This window comes from Diadema setosum, chromosome 12 (assembly GCF_964275005.1).
Source record: "Diadema setosum chromosome 12, eeDiaSeto1, whole genome shotgun sequence".
Taxonomy (NCBI): Eukaryota; Metazoa; Echinodermata; class Echinoidea; order Diadematoida; family Diadematidae; genus Diadema; species Diadema setosum.
In genome coordinates this window covers 37,557,986-37,574,858 of record NC_092696.1, presented here as the reverse complement: position 1 = coordinate 37,574,858, position 16,873 = coordinate 37,557,986, and the positions used below count along the sequence as shown (strand labels likewise).

General features: G+C 38.1%; 1 protein-coding gene across 1 annotated transcript in view; it reads right to left on the bottom strand.

The window, feature by feature from the left end:
• LOC140235928 (uncharacterized) overlaps nt 1-11,325 on the bottom strand; it is a 44,686-nt gene extending 33,361 nt beyond the window's left edge. Inside the window, exons 1-3 of the mRNA XM_072315920.1 lie at nt 11,160-11,325; nt 4,942-4,953; nt 4,278-4,318 (exon numbers count right to left, since the gene is read on the bottom strand). Of these exons, the coding sequence (XP_072172021.1) occupies nt 4,278-4,318; nt 4,942-4,953; nt 11,160-11,265 (159 nt within the window). The 5' untranslated portion in view covers nt 11,266-11,325. The remainder of the gene's footprint in view (nt 1-4,277; nt 4,319-4,941; nt 4,954-11,159) is intronic.
• Nucleotides 11,326-16,873: the final 5,548 nt, after the last annotated feature.

Genomic DNA, 16,873 nt, shown 5'->3' with positions numbered 1-16,873 from the left:
CTCCGAAGGGAGCAGTCATGCCTCCCAAATCCTTATAATCCAGAGCAACTTTTCCTTTAGACTCTGAAGGGAGCAATTATATTGCCCTAACCCTGCTAACTTCGAGCAATGACTTTCTGAGACTTCTTGTCGGGACTCCAGAGGAGCAGAAATGTTCCAAGCATCTTAAAAGTTGCATAACTTCTACGAATCTCCAAAGGGGATCAGTCTCGCAACGTGAAACTTCAATATGGTACCTTCCTGAGACTTTGCACCAACTTTCTACAGCTCCTATTTTCATCTTGTGTGCACTTGAGATGCTTGTCTGATTCTCCTGATCCCGGGAGCGGATTATGTCGCATCAACAGTTACAATTGATGCTTTTGGACTTCGACAGAAGACGTTGATTTACATTGTGTCGTGCCTATGTTCCTGTCGCCTATTCAAAGTCGACACCGAGTACCCGAACAAATTTGATGGAGATTGGACGCCCCGACGAACACTCTCGACCCCTTTTTGGAGCCAAGCCTGGAGCGCCGCTGCCATTTAACATTGAGGATCCAAACCATGGAGACGCCTCCTCCCATTTCGCGTTTCGCTGAAATTATCTAATTTGATGACTTGTGCATCCTCCGAATTATAAAAACGGACAATGGACTCCGCGCACGGTACCGTGAGTAGCACAAATGAAGTTTAGGGTTTTATAATTCACCTCCATATTAAGCATTTATAATTTGCATGAGTAATTAAGGAAATAATCAAGATACACCAAATTGATGGTTTCAACCTATCAGACTTGCAAGACCCTAATATAATGTGGCATCCACGTAAACCAAATGTCTGTTGTCTTCATTACTTAGTGTAAGGAGTTTATATAGCGCATGCTGGAGTGATTGTGATGGATGCGGTGGTGGTTTATGTGAGAGAATTAATAATGATGACCAGTCAACTAGTGTAAACATATAACTTTACACATTTTCATAATTGAGGCAATAACAGACCAACCAAAACCTAAACCAAATCTATAGCCTAAACCTATAGAGGAGGTAAGGGTTGCACACCAATATTTCCTTGATCCAAACCACAAACTCTTTCTTTCTTTTTTTAAACCACAAAAGCACCAACTCCTTCCAAGAGCAATGCCCTCATAAAAGAAAAAAAAAAGTTATCAAAATATTTCTCCAGCTCTTCCTACAGAGATTTCACACATTCTATTAAAGCAGGATCTGGTTTCTTGGAAGATCTCAAATTTACTTCCTTCTACACTGGATAGATACCTGGACACCGATACTACTAGTACTTCCTTACCGCTGCAAGGATCCTTAAAGGACAAGTTCACCCACATGTGGAATAGGTGAATGCAGCAATATTAGTTGAACACATCAGTGAAAGTTTGGGGGAAATCGGACAAACCGTTCACAAGTTATGAATTTTTAAAGTGTCTGCACAGTCACTGCTGGATGAGAAGACTACTAGAGTGTATGATGTCACTTGCATACAACGATACATGGAAAATATAAAGAGAATTTCACAATTCTTTAATTTTTTGGAAAAAGTTCACATTTCCTTGACTTGTTGCTGACATACATCATGTATCTTAAGGGTAATATTATTCCCCCTGCCTTCTGAAAGAGGCAAGTCGAGTGTTTTTTTATTATGCAAGAAAAGTGAAAATATGTTGAGTTTTCTTGTTTTCTTAATATCGTTGTACACATGTGACATCACAAGGTGTAGTAGTCTTCTCATTGAGCAGTGACTTCTAGCACAAACTTAAACTAGAAATGTCGCTTTGGCGACTGGTATGCCTCCGCCATAATGCATGATTTTCCCAATAGGTCTAGATAGTACATGTGGACAATGTGTGATTACATTTTCACAAAATTGGCAAAATATTGAAATGACAAGTTTGTCACAAATGTCTTGAATGTTCACCTTCCTTGACCTAGGTTTAATTGGATGAATAGGAGAGCGTGTATCTAGGGATTTAAGGACTTTAACTCGACTTTGACCCATTCATACATTTAGGCATTGAGTAATTTTCAAGGTACAGGTGTGGAGAAAAAGTGCAATTTCTCAATTGAATAGTAAAATGTTACCATTTTCATCTAGCCCTTGACCCTAAAATTCATAAGATAATCACTTTCAGGTAGAACATGCATAATATGTACTAAGTTTCAAGATAACTTGAGCCACTTCCGAGATATGGAGGAAAAAGTTAGTTCAGCACTTTCACTTGATCTTTGACCTTTGAGGCAAAAAAAGAAGAAAAAAAACTTTCCAGAGAATTTCTATTAGGTTACACATGTATGCATACACCAAGTGTAAAAAAAAAAATAACCCTGCTGGCATTGCATGATAGGAGGGAAATAGTAAAATTTTGAAGTGTTGCACTTGACCTTTGACCCCTGACCTTTGACCCCATGAACCCTACATTCTCTAGATAATCACTTCCAGTCAGTATATGTATATACTATGTTCCATGAAGATACCTTGAACAATTTTCCAAGGTATGGAGAAAAAAAAAAGTTTTAATATTTTTACTTGACCTTTTGACCTTTGACCTTTGACCTCATGACCCAAACTTTCACCAGAGAATCTTAATTGCGTAATACATGTATACACTAAGTTTCAAGAAAATATCTTCAGGCATTCAATAGATATGGTGGAAATAGTGAAATTTTATGTATTTGACCCTGACCTTTTGACCGTTGACCTTTGACCTCATGACCCGAACTTTCACCAGAGAATCTTAATTGGGTAATACATGTATACACTAAGTTTCAAGAAAATATCTTCAGGCACTCAATAGATATGGTGGAAATAGTGAAATTTTAAGTATTTGACCTTGACCTTTTGACCTTTGACCTTGAGCATGTGCACCCAAAAGTTGATAGGCACAACTTCACCCCCTAATACACATACATGCCAAGTTTCATTAGGATACCTCAACGGGTTTTGATAGTTACCTTGTCCACAAAATTCATTACGGACGGACGGACGGAAGGACGGACGGACGGAAGGACGGACGGACGGACGGAAGGACGGACGGACGGACGGACGGACGGACGGACAACCCGAAAACATAATGCCTCCGGCACCACTTCGTGGCGGAGGCATAAAAATTCATAACTTTTGAATGGGTTGTCCAAATTTCCTCAAACTCTCACTGATATGTTCTGCTAATATTGCTGCATTCACTTAATCCACATGTCTATAAAGGTTGACTTGTCCTTTAAAGCTGTTGTACTACCTTGTATGTCTTTGATCTCAACCAAGCTAAAATACATCAACCAAACAGCTTAATCCTTTGAAGCCCCGTCCTGCCTGTCAGAAATATGTGGTATCTAGCAAAATCAGTTCGTCCTCAATGGGTTAAAGGCCAAGATCAGTTTTTCCTTTGCTCGGATGTGAACTCGGCTCACATGACAAACATGATTCAAACACGGCGAACAGTTTAGGTGGATGAACGTTTCCTGTTTTTAAAGCAGAATTTAAAACCTGCCAAAATGAGTTCCGAGTGTTGACCCTGCTTTTGATACTAGTACAACATGCTTGATCCAACCTGTTGTTGTTTTTGTTTTCTTTTAAGTCATAGATGTTTGTCGTTAAACTATTAAAAATTGGGAGCACATAACATATCTTCCAATCAAAGTTCCCAGTACAAGAACAAAAGCATACTGATTACATAACACACCACTTGCCTTTCTAATTTTGAACTTACAGATAATATAAAGTTTTGGTACCTCAAAAGTTTCCCTGATTTTCCTTGTCTTAGTTTGTGTTTCAGGTTAAAGTACCTTTCATATAACTAACACTGTGAGACTTACTCGCCCCAAAGTGCTCTCATGTCTTAGTAATCATGCAATAATGGTTTCGTACCAGAGCAGAGCGGGCTCTGAAAAATTAGAACGAGTCGTTAGTTTGACTCGACGCGGTACCGCGAGAACATGTATTGTACGAAACCATTATTGCATGATTACTAAGACATGAGAGCACTTTAGGGCGAGTAAGTCTCACAGTGTTAGTTATATGAAAGGTACTTTAACCTGAAACACAAACTAAGACAAGGAAACTCAGGGAAACTTTTGAGGTACCAAAACTTTATATTATCTTTAAAGGAACACATCTCTAGAAATGTCTGCAATCTTATAAAAAAGAGCGAATGAAATGTCATATTAAGATAGGGAAGAGTTTGTACTGAAAATAATGTTACAAAACACAGAGCCAATTCAACTGCTCTTTCAAGTTTATCAAATCATGACAAAAATGATAAAATTTGCAAAATGCTGCTAAATTACCTCTGCATCACGCTTGTCCCCATAGTCCACAAATGCGTATGCTGTAGAAGGAAAAAGGAATATGATTTATTTAGTTCCACTGTAACACAAGCAACCATGGCCTGACTTAGCCAAGTGTATGAAAAACAGGAGACTTTTTCATGAACATATGTACATACTCTAGAGTTTTGAGAGGGATGGTATATGTTGTGGTCTGGGGGACTATTCAGTCGCAAATGAAACAAGGAAATGAAACAAAATGAAACAAAGAATTCAATACTGCATCTACTACAAACGCACTATACAATCTAATGATGTGTATACTAGTTTATGCCTCTCTTTTTTAGTTTCAATTTCAACATTTTCTTTTCAAACCCTAGTTTATTTGTTTTTCAATCAACTTTTTCCTACATACATGTAGTATGCAATGTACCACGTACATTTTCCACTGACATTGGTAAGTTCAATAAAATCAGTTTTTAAGCCATCACAAATCAGGCCAGTTGGGTTGAACTTGAACTTGAACTCGATGCTTATCATACAAAGTGATTTATGTCCTCACTACAAAGTTGTAGCTAAACTAAACACAACAACTTTTATTATGTGAAATTTTACTTCTGGAACCATTTTTTCAGGGGGATGGAGGAGGAGTTAAAAATCAAACAGCAAGATCAGTATTACTCACCCATTCCAGTACCTGCAGAGAGAAGAAAAAACATCTGGTGAATTTCAAACAAAAAATTATATGAGTATACTGCACTGCACCTGAAATACATACTAAATCATACATTTGCACACTTTATAGACATGTAATGTGTACAGTTGGTATGGAGCATACTACATACAGTGTACACTGTAATACAGTAAACAGATCTACAGGATCTTTATGTTTTTTAACTTTTCGATGCTTGCTACAAGCAGATGGTACAGGGTGTACATCTTAGTGTGTTGATGACTTTGTAAATGTTCATACTTGACTGAAAAAAAAATAAATAAAAATTTAAAAAAAAAAAACATTCACTGGATTGACAATATGCTCAGCATTAAAGGCACATGGACCCGGAAGTTTAGTCGAATGCATACGCGGGCACACGGCACAAGTTTCCTACAGAGACCTATGCTATTGACTACTCTTTAGCGCTTACGCTGTGACCCATTTCCATGAGTCCGAAGAAGTCTCATCCACTGTAGTCAGTGGTCCGATCACAGTTGGGTTCATGATTCGGCTGATGATGACAGCTTTAGCAAACTTCTTCTGGGACGTCATACTATAGAAGCGCGCATCCTGCCATCAATGCAGACTGTGTGAAACGCAGAAGACCGTGAAGGCAACATTCCTAGTACTGTAGCAACACCATTGCGCTTTACTCTTGATGACAGCTCAACTTCGGCAATCTCCGTATCATGCTGACGGTGATCGGCAGTATCATCCAACAGCGCCCTCTACACTCACCGGGTCTATGCGCCATTAAGACAACAGATGTTTCATCCAAATTGATGAACGAAACAATGAGAAAAGGGCATGTGGATACAATCCTCCTTGAGAAATAGCAATGTACAAGTAGAAGTACCACATACGTGCAATGTATATTGTACACATTTGTACGAATAGTGTATGAAGTGGTAGCAGTCTTTACAAAATAGCCAGTTCACAGTTCCAATCTGAGCATGTGCAGTTAAAGGTCATTGCAGACCTTCTCTCGAAATGGATTTGCAACTGAGGTATTCGAAACCTACAGTAGATACTGTAGGGCTTCATGACAGCTGCGTTATAAATGAACCAGGTGCAGATTGGTATTTACAAGTGAATGTGCATTCTTTTCAGCAACATTAACAAAAGCCATTCATGCAGCATTGACATGTAAATTTAACACTTCCTGCATGGCTGCTTTCAACTGCTCTTCTTGAAGACTATTCCATGTCTTGCAAAGTCTGTGGTTGGAGAGGTCGTTGCAGACCAGTGCTAACTGTGAACTGGCTTATGGTAACATTACTGTACTTTGAAAGCTATTTTTGAACAAGTGTCCAGAATTACTTCTTCTTCTTCTTCTTCTTTTTCCCTTTTCATCAGCATCGCATACAATATATTTGTACTCGATCACAAAATATACAATGTAATAAAACTGATCTTTGCGCACACAGATGGCATTTATTGTGTTATTAACCACTTGAATCTATCCATGAATTAATAGAAAGGTGAAGAAAAAAAAAATCGAAAAATTACCCCAATACACTATTTGGCATGTTTATACTGGTAAAAACAGTAAGTTTGAAAATACTTCAGCGGATATAAAAGATAAACTTAAAACTACAGTACTTACAAAGAACACATTTTATTATCAATGCTTCAAAGTTCAGGTACTAAATACATCGTAGTCCCCTCCCCCACCCCTCCCTCACCCCCCCCCCCCCAAAAAAAAAAATAATAAATCAAAGTGAATGAATCTACATTGTAGAACGGGAGGCAGCGGTGGCGTGATCATCCTCACAACCCCCAAACATATTTCTTTTTCTCAACCACTTCCGGGTCTTTTCTCTTTTGTGTCTTCTTGAGCCTGGGAATTCCCAGGATCATTCACCTTTTCAATTTGTATTTGAATACATGTAGCTCTGGTTGGAAGCACAATCAGGGCCCCATTTCATAAATCTTGTTATCATTGACAAATTGTCATAAAACATGTAGTTGTTATAAGCTACCAAAATCCTTGTATTTGGTTGGCTGAGAGCAAATTTGTCACAGAAATGTGGCAGTTGTCACTGATTAAACAACTTTTATGAAACGTGACCCAGGTCTGAAATTTGCAAAACAATGAATTAAATTTTATTACACAGTGCTTTTAAACTTTGCCTTCAGCAAGTGCCTGGTACACATACGATGTACAATTGTACATTGTACAATGTACATTTATAGTACACTGTATGTACAAGTGCTGTAAATGCCTGCACTTTCAAATACATTATGAGATCTATGTACTGTACAGTGTGTACCGCTGTGGTACTCCAGAATATGATGACTACTTGTAGAACTTTTTAACAGCAATTTACAATCATAAAACTCACAGAAATGCTATATCATGTGCTTCCTTGAACAAATATCCACACTAGCCTGATATGTGGGACATACATGTATCTTGATACTCTGATTGTCAAGACAGTGGTCAGACCGACTTATCAATGACACTAAAACGCTAACCACAGGCGTCTATAGGTTGTCTATATTTTCTGAATCATCCCTAATGTTCACGGGATATGTTGCTGAAATTTATTGCATAATGACATCACTGTTTAAAATGCTTTGGTTACTGGAAATTAGACAAGACTCCTCCTTTAAATTTCAGCCCCATTGCCTTTATAAAAACTTACTGTAAAACCAGAAATTTTTGCATATATTCATTTTAATAATAAATCATAAGTTTTGGGCAGGCCAAGATTCACATATTAAGATGTAAGCTAAAGTTCTTGTCTACACAACATGCATTTTAAAAAGGGCGGTGACAATTCACAAAATTTTCATGCCATGAAAAAGGCCGCTGGCTCTGATTCACGAAAATTTTGTGCCACGAAAATTTCTTGCAGCACAGTACTGAGGCACTATAAACTCCATAAACTACCGGTATATAAACCTGGATGAAATTACAACTGTATATGATGTACACTGTAGGTAGCAAAACATTGCCACTAAACCACAGTCATACATGTACAGTGTAGTACCTCACACTGCTGCTTTCAAAAGATCACTCTGCCATCACTTTCAACGACACTGTACTTAGCAATCCAGAGGCTATGGGGCCATGCACAGTTGTTGGTGTACATTGTTCATCAAAATGAAACTTACACATACAGCATGTACTTTATATTTGAGATGTTCTATGCCTACTGTTTGGTAGAGTACATCCACTCTTACACGAAACAGCTTCTCCACAATGCCATTATGATTCAATTTTTGCTAGATGTTTCTGGCCATAAAAATTGTCATATTTTGGCATGTAAATAATCTTGCATTTTGTACAAGATTTTTGCATGCACTTGCACATAGTACAACACATTATTAGTTACCGAGCTTAATTTTCTTACTCGCTACTCTCCTATCATAGGGATAGTGCTATAACAAATAAACACCAACAACCATCCATGGCCAAACTGCCATTATATACGTATCATGCCACAGTTCAAGAGTGTTATAAAACCTGTCGAGGAAGGGCTGATTTTGCTACAACACGCATTTCCCATAGACACCAGTCCTACCCAAGTATACTCAGTACACTGTACTCGGGACTCATCCTGTCATCATACCTGGACACTTCTTCATCTCATTTGCTATTAAATGCTAGTTAAATTTGTGCAGAGTGGGATAATACATTTGTATACATGCCCAAACACATTGCAGCTGTACAGCAAGTGAAGTACATGTACAGTAGCTAGCGAGAAATATACACATCCCACAGTGTAATAGTGGTATTTATTATGTATCACTACACAACAGTGTGTATAAGGCATTATTTTTCTATTTTTTTTTTACATACATTGTATACGTACAGATTGTATGGCAACATTTATGACCAAAAGGGAATTAATATAATGACAATTTAGGGAGGCTGAAAAATGCGAGAATGTCATATTCTATAAACACCTAAAAGTCAATGTATATTTCATTATCATTTTGAGGTAAACACCAGGGCAGGGGCCATGATACTTTGGAAGAAAGGCTCTGTGCTGAGATTCTTTCTGCAGAACTTTGAAGGAAGTGGGTGGAGTGCTAGAAAGAAAGGGAGCACCAGTGCACCCTTGATCCCAACAGCACTTCCACCTGGTCCCTCCCTCACTCTCTCCCCTCCCCCAAACAAACAAACAAACAAACAAAAATGTTCTGCAACCTCTTCTAGATCTAATTAATGTCAGATCTACGTACATTTGTACGTGTACTGACAATGTTTATATTTGCGAGTCGATCGATGAAGTCAAATTTATACAATATTATTTCTTAGCACCTAATGTTTAAAGGGGATGGCTAGTAACTGATCAGTACGAATCAGTGGGAATGCTGGGGGATGATTGTTCCAATCCTTGAGAGATTCATTTAAGAGTACATTATACATAATGTACATCTATTGTTGTGTGAAAATTATTTGCTTCAGAATGGTCTCATATGTATTCAAGTAATGTGCAGTTTAATGTGAAATCCAGGTTAGTATGCCTGTACAGTGAGAGGGCAATCGTTAACATTAAACTGCACGTTACTTGAATACTAGTATGAGACCATTCTGAACCAAATAATTTTCACCCAACAATAGATATAGAGTAAAACCCCAAATTTTCAGACACTTAAGCTTTTTTGCAATATTTTTTCAACTCAAATGATACTCTACAAAATTATATCTATAATATTATGTATGTTAAATATATCAACCTACTTTTTCCCCATATTGATTTTTTTTTAATGCATCATAAAATTTCACAGAATCCCCAAATATTATCACCTTGTCATTTCCCCAAAATTAGGACAGCGTCTCCAAAATTCGGGCGCGCACGCAATGTCAATACGCATACAAAGGCCAGTGAAAAATGAGCGCGCGCCATACCTCGATGGCGCAAGGTTGCAACGGGGACATTGTGGCGCCTGTTCGTGTCCGAATTTTAGTGACTTGGCACTTGCATTCAGCCCCTATTATTCACTGCATTGGCACGTACAGACATTTTGTTTTTCTTTTGTGTTTTTGAGGATACAGTACATCACACTCTGAGCTTGCGATAAGCAAAAAATCTCGCGACAGAACGGCGTAATTTTTCAATTTTTAGTGTTTTGGCGTACCGATTCTCTACACAGGACCTAATTCGCACGCGCTTTGGAAAAGTTGTGGCGATTCTGCGCGTTTTTGATGACAAAATTTGGGATTTCAGATGGGTGTTTGGAGGTGACTCAGGCACTTTCCTGTGGTGAACGAGTTTGCCAGTGTGTGAGACGATGTGATATGTGTGTGTTATGACAGTAGAATTTGCTGGCTTGTGATAAGTGTCCGAATTTTGGAGGCTGGCCGAATATTGGGGCTTTTACTCTATAATGTACTCTTAAATGAATCCCACAAGGATTGGAACAATCATCCCCCAGAATTCCCACTGATTCCCACTGATCAGTTACTAGCCATCCCCTTCAAAGACACTACGGTGTATTCTTCTGAGAAGTGACAGACAAAATATGAAGGTAGAATCTACAGTTGTACTCCTGAACTAATCATACACACTACACTTACCAGCCTTGTCGCCATCACTGTACACAAGTGTTGCACAGTGTCTATCTGGTCGGGCTACTACTCTTCAACCGACACTTGCAAAACTGTTGCAAGTTCAAATAAATTGCAACACAGACAAACTGTTTCTAAGAATTGTTAGAAATCTATAATCATAAAAAAAAATGAGCATGGGGTGTCAAGACAAAGAGTTTTATGGCAAGCCAGGCGCTAGGCCAGGCAGGGCATGCTGCATAATACACACACCATCATTTTCATGGTCAACGCAGCTCCATATCAATGACAATGTTTTGGAACTGTCACAGTGTCACTGTCAGCATTCCCTATCATGGACAAGTCAGACACTAGCTAAACGTTACATATTTGTATTTGTACATTAAGCATGACAGCACTGAATAGCGGAAAGCATCGTCGAACACTCATCTTGGACGAGTACAAAGCAATCAATATCATTAAAGCTAGATTGTGCTCGATCGTGATGTATAACTAGTATAAAATACATGCATAAAATTGCCCGGGCCGTATTGTACATTCAAGCAAAGCTATCATTATGAGCGCATGGCATGGCTACCCACACACACGGGCTATTCATTGCACGCTACCTCCCCGTGAGGCCCAGAAATTTTACCTCCACACTTCCTCAATACATGAAGCTTACCGTATTTCAGTTCGCATCTTGTCATGGGTCCATAATAGCTGAAAGTGTCCTCGATGTCTCGCTGTCGAGTACTTTTACTCAACCGTCCAACAAATAGTTGAGCCATTTTGGATGATTTACAAGGCAAGCAATGACATGGACAATCTACGATGCAAAAGCATTCGCCTCTTCTGTAAATTCGTACGGCTTACGTTACGTTTGTTGGTTGCTTGCGTGTGTGTACGTGTATACACAGTGCATGGATAAATGTGTATCGCATGGATGTACGAGTCTGGCGATCCATCTATCACACAACGCACAAATCTATTGGCTCTTGGCATGCTCGCATCGTGAGGATTACACGAGATAGAGCTTGTAACGCGCTGTGGCGTGTCGCTCTCCAGTGGCGGGCAGCACACGCGTGGGGTTTCCCCTTCTGCACGGACAACGCGTATCTCACCCATTACCGGAAACTTTGTCGAGAACATTCCCCGCTTACTAGTATTATTTCAGTTTTTCAGTTTCAATAGTTTATTTCCATCATCACAAAGAAAAGAAAAGAAAAAGTTGACATAATCCAAAGTGATACATTTTTTTTTCATTTCTCTTACACTCATCCGATAAAGGATTTTTTCAATACAATGATTATATTATACACGAATGATGTCGTAAAAAAGAAACAATGCACTTTGTCATGGCAACAAAAATAGTAAATAATCACAATGATGGAAAACAGTGTTCCACTAAAAAAGCCACGCTTGTAAAACGTGGAACACTGGAACAAAACAACAACAGCACCAATTTGTTATACCAATAAGACATATTCGTTTTAAATTCTTCTATATACTATTGTACATTTTACTCATTGATATAATGATGTTGATGCTATGAACAATACTTACTAGGATTTTAGGATGCAAACGTATAAACTATATAACATATCACATTTGTGGCACAGACACTATGGGGCCAGGTGTGCCAGGAAAATTGAACGGAAAGGAAGATATGCAATCGGCCACAAAAAAAAAAAAAAACATAACGACGACAACAACAACAACAATAACACAATACACAGAAATAACAGAATTTGAGGAAATGCACTCAGACAGATACTGGACAACGAAGAACGAGGAAAAAGGAGCAGGGAAGAATAGAGAAGGAAAAGGAGAGGGATGGAAAAGGTCTGTGGACACACTACAAAATCTCAAGGAAAAGCAGGGAGGTGTTACAGAGATGGAGTGGCAACTCTTCGTAATTCATGCAAACACATGTTTAGGTTCAAGGCGTTACAATGGGATGTCTAGCATTCCATTACGCTTTGAAGTCATGCTCGGCACCGCTCTAGTTGCAAGACGAAGTTCGGAGACGAAGAACGCATTTCACCTTTCGTTGAATTACAAGCTTTATTTCACCGCAAAACTTTAAATGAAATACTCGAATTGATTTAGAATAGTTTAGGAAAGAATTCAATATCATTAACATGTATTTCTAATTTCTTCGTAATTCGCAAATCGAAAGGGAATGAAAATTAGGCCGTCTTAAAAACCTAATTTTTTCTATAATGCGCACATTTCCGCATGTTAATTTTCTATCTGTTAATAAGGGAATATTTTGATCTTTCAAATAAAGTACTCCGTTAAAGCGTGTTCCAGCGTGTTTTTTAAACTATTTGCTGTTAAAATTGTGAGTTTTACACTGCGTTTTGATTTGCTGCTCCAATTCAAGGTACACAAATTCATTGTTGCCATCACATTGAAAGAGAGAGCGAATTGCAGTAGGAGCAAATATTTCTAGATGTGAGAGCGCTAGTCCCGATTATTGATACTCACTTTTGTCAAAGCACATGTGTAACACCTGTAGTTGAACGCATAACTTCTCGGCGGTGCCGAGCATGACTTCAAAGGAGAGCTTTAATTGCCTCTCCTTCTCTAGCACCTCCCTGGGAAAAGTGAAACATGACGGATTTTTTCATTGAACAGAATTAACTGATATATTTAGAAAACAAATATTTTTTTTAGTGTAATTAACTTCACAGATTCTTTTAGATCATTATCTAAGCTATTCCAAAATCTGGGTCCGGTATAAACAAATGTATTTTGAGTGTGTACAGTTCTAACTAAGGGAAGATGAAATTCTTTAAATTGTCTAGTAGGATAATTATGTACGTGGCTGTTACGGTGAAATAAAGAATAAAATATTTTGGGTAGATGATTGCAGTTGTAATTAAACATAAATTGACCAAGTTGAAACAAATACAACTCTTTTATTTTATTTTATTATATTCCCCCAAAATGAAAACAGTGAAATGTACTGTAGCTTATCAGCTCATCATTAAACAATCGCGTCTAAACTTTGTGTAGATCTTACACCAGTGCACTGCACGTGATGGGAATCATATTTGGTCTTTTTTCTGTGTTAGAAAAAGAAAAAGTAGGGCCTACTTATCTGTTATAGGCTCACACCCCGCCTATCGTTGGAATGAAACAGAGTTACATGAAGCCCAAATCACTTTTTTTTTCTCGTCTTTATCTATATTTATAGGATATGCGACCAAAATTGACATCGTCATTATCAGCATGCAGGAGCCGCGGAACCGATTGTTCGCTGTGAAAAAAAAACAAAAACAAAAACAAGGAAAGACGAAGAAAGTGAGAAAAAGAAGCGCAACAACAAAACCCATGATATCCCAAAGGATCCTCCCGGATCTTCGAAAGCCGAAGGGGGGGGGGGGGGGCATTGTCTCTAAGCCAACAAGGAGCACTGGCCTTGCCCCCACCCCCCAAAAAAGAGAGAAAGTTCCGCGACCCTGTAATGATCACCATAATTTGGTATTAGGCCTTATACAGTAGGCCTACCAGTAAACTAATTTCGATCAAGAATTCAAAATTACTTAAACCCAACAAGCAAAGTGATTAAGTGAAAGCAGCAACATTAGTAGAACACATTACCCCAGTGAAAGTTTGAGGAAAATCGGACAATCGATGCAATAGTTATTAATTTTTAAAGTTTTTGTGTCATAATGACTGGATAAGGAGACTGCTAGAGTTCATGACGTCATGTGTGGACAACAATTTTAAAGAAAATCTAAAGAGAATTCCACAATATTCATTTTTCATTAAAATTACACATTCCATCAACGTGATACTGGTCGGGTAGTAATTATTCCGCCTGCTTCCTGAAAGTCGTTAATCAAAATAATGCTCTTTCATTACGCTTGAAAAGTGAAAGCAAGTTCATTTTTCTTTACATATTATTGTCCACACATGATGTCATAAACTCAAGTTGTCTCCTTATCCAGCGGTTCCCACACCAAAACTTAAAAATGAAATAAAAAATCATAACTTTTGCATCGACTGTCCGATTTTCCTCAAACTTTCGCTGATGTGTTAAATCTTGCTGCTTTCACTCAATCCACATTTCTCTTTGGGTTTTGGTTTCCTTTTAATATCTTAGGCAACGTAATACTATGTTACGGGCCAGCCGAGCAATGGCATAGGCCTATAAACCGTCATGTAAAAGAACTGGGCGCGAATGGACTACCATGCAAAGACAAAGTGAGAATTCAAATACTCAACGGGTGATAAGTGGTTGTATTGATACATGTAGTTTGAAAGCCATATCTTGCATTTCATATCAACTATAAGCAGGATAAATTACTGATAATAGGCCTACAAACATGATAAAACTTACTGGAAAAAATCATAGGGGTGTTAGTTTTTATCTCAGTGGTAACTGACAAATAGATTGACAATCCAGTGGAAGGTGGAACACGCTTGATGTTAATTGGGCATAACAGGGCAGGTGGAACCATGGGACGGAGGGGGGCGCTCGGCCCCTCCCCCCCCCCCCCCACTTTTTGCACGGGCCGTATATAGGAATACATGAAGAGTTTGTTTGCAAAAACCGATAAGTCCATTTTTGAAGATTTTGAAGTACGGTATGTGTCATGAAATACAAAATAATACCTTTTCAATGATATATTGGTCACTACACAGAAAGGTACATTTTTGAAATTATGGTCAAAAGAAGCAAAAATTTTCTTATTATTCTCTTTATTTTTCTTGAACTTTAATCGCAAATAGCTCCATTTGACAAATATGGACTTATCGGTTTTTGCAAACAAACTCTTCACATAATGGTGTCACTATATACCTGGCACCACTTTGGGCCCCCATCCCAACTATTTTTTTTTAACCCTGGAAGTAGCACTAGAAAAAAAGAAAAATAGAATGAAACCTTCGAACGCGGTAAGGTCTTTGTTCTTTGCGCTGAATATCATTATTATTGTTATTATTATTATTATTATTATTATTATTATTATTATTATTATTATTATTATTATTATTATTATTGGCTTGCTTGCTTGTCAGCTGAAGAAACTCGGAAGTGGGATGAGAAAGATGCAAGAAAGATGCGCCGGAGACCTTTTTAATTTTTATTATTATTATTATTTTTTTTTTTTTTTTTTTTTTTTTTTTTTTTTTTGCTTGTTAGCTCATGAAACCCGGAAGAGTGGGCCACCCTTAAAATCAACCAAACAAATAAAAAAACAAAAAAAAAAACAAAAAAACATGGCGCCTGCCATGTAAAGGTGCTATGGTAGGCCCTGTGTAGACCTACAGAATTTACTTGCCTCTTTGCCTCTCGGCTTGCTACAAATATTTTTGCACTCTATAGGGCCTATACTATTCGCATTCATGGGAAAAGAGCAGTGTTTCCACTGTGTGCCTTCTCCAAATTTTATTTGAAGGAGTTGGCACTGTTATTGTTGATGGTGTCCAGTAGTAGGCTGTTGGGGTTGACTTTATAGGGGGGTCATCCCACAAGACCGACACCCACAAGTCATACAGCCCACGAGTTCGACACTGAAAACAGGTCCATGAGTCATATAAGTATACAGCTCACGAATCATACAGCCCATGAGTCCGACACTATAGGCAAATAAAGCCCATGAGTTCGACACTATATAGGCAAAAACAGCCCATACGAGTTCGACAGATACAACACGGGGCTTAATGTGTCGGTCTCGTGGGCCTTAGTAGCTTAGTGTCGGAACTCATGGGCTGTATTACTCGTGAGCTGTATAAATGGGCTGTGTGACTTGTGAGCTGTATGACTCGTGGGCTGTATAACTCGTGGGTGTCGGTCTCCCGACTTTATAGGTACGCTCAAGACAACGCTTGATGGCACACAGTATAAATAATATGCTATACCTACCGTTGTCTCTCTTTATTGTACTTTTGCCGTTTTATTCCAATGCTGACACAAATCCAAAAGGAGTGAAATAAGAAAAGATGACAACATCTAATCAAAGGCAGAGTACTCTCCAACTAACTTGCCTCTGTTATTATTATTATTATTATTATTATTATTATTATTATTATTATTATTATTATTATCATTAATATTATCATTTATTCAGCCAAATGAAAATGACATTAACAGTAGTTCAGAATAACATGGAAATGACACAGTTGATGTGACGTATATTAAAGTATGAACAGGGAAAGTACCTGGGCTAGGGCCCATGCACAAAAGTAATTATTTTACTGTTGACGGTCCTTATGCATGAAATGTGAGCCCTCATGTAATGCATTCCCGTACAATATCATATGCAATAGACTTGTAAAAGTAAAAATACACATTACTATCAAAACAGACCAATAACAAAAAACTATACATTAAAATACAGGAGATAAATGAAAAAACATCCCCAAATTATCCAATCTTCACTT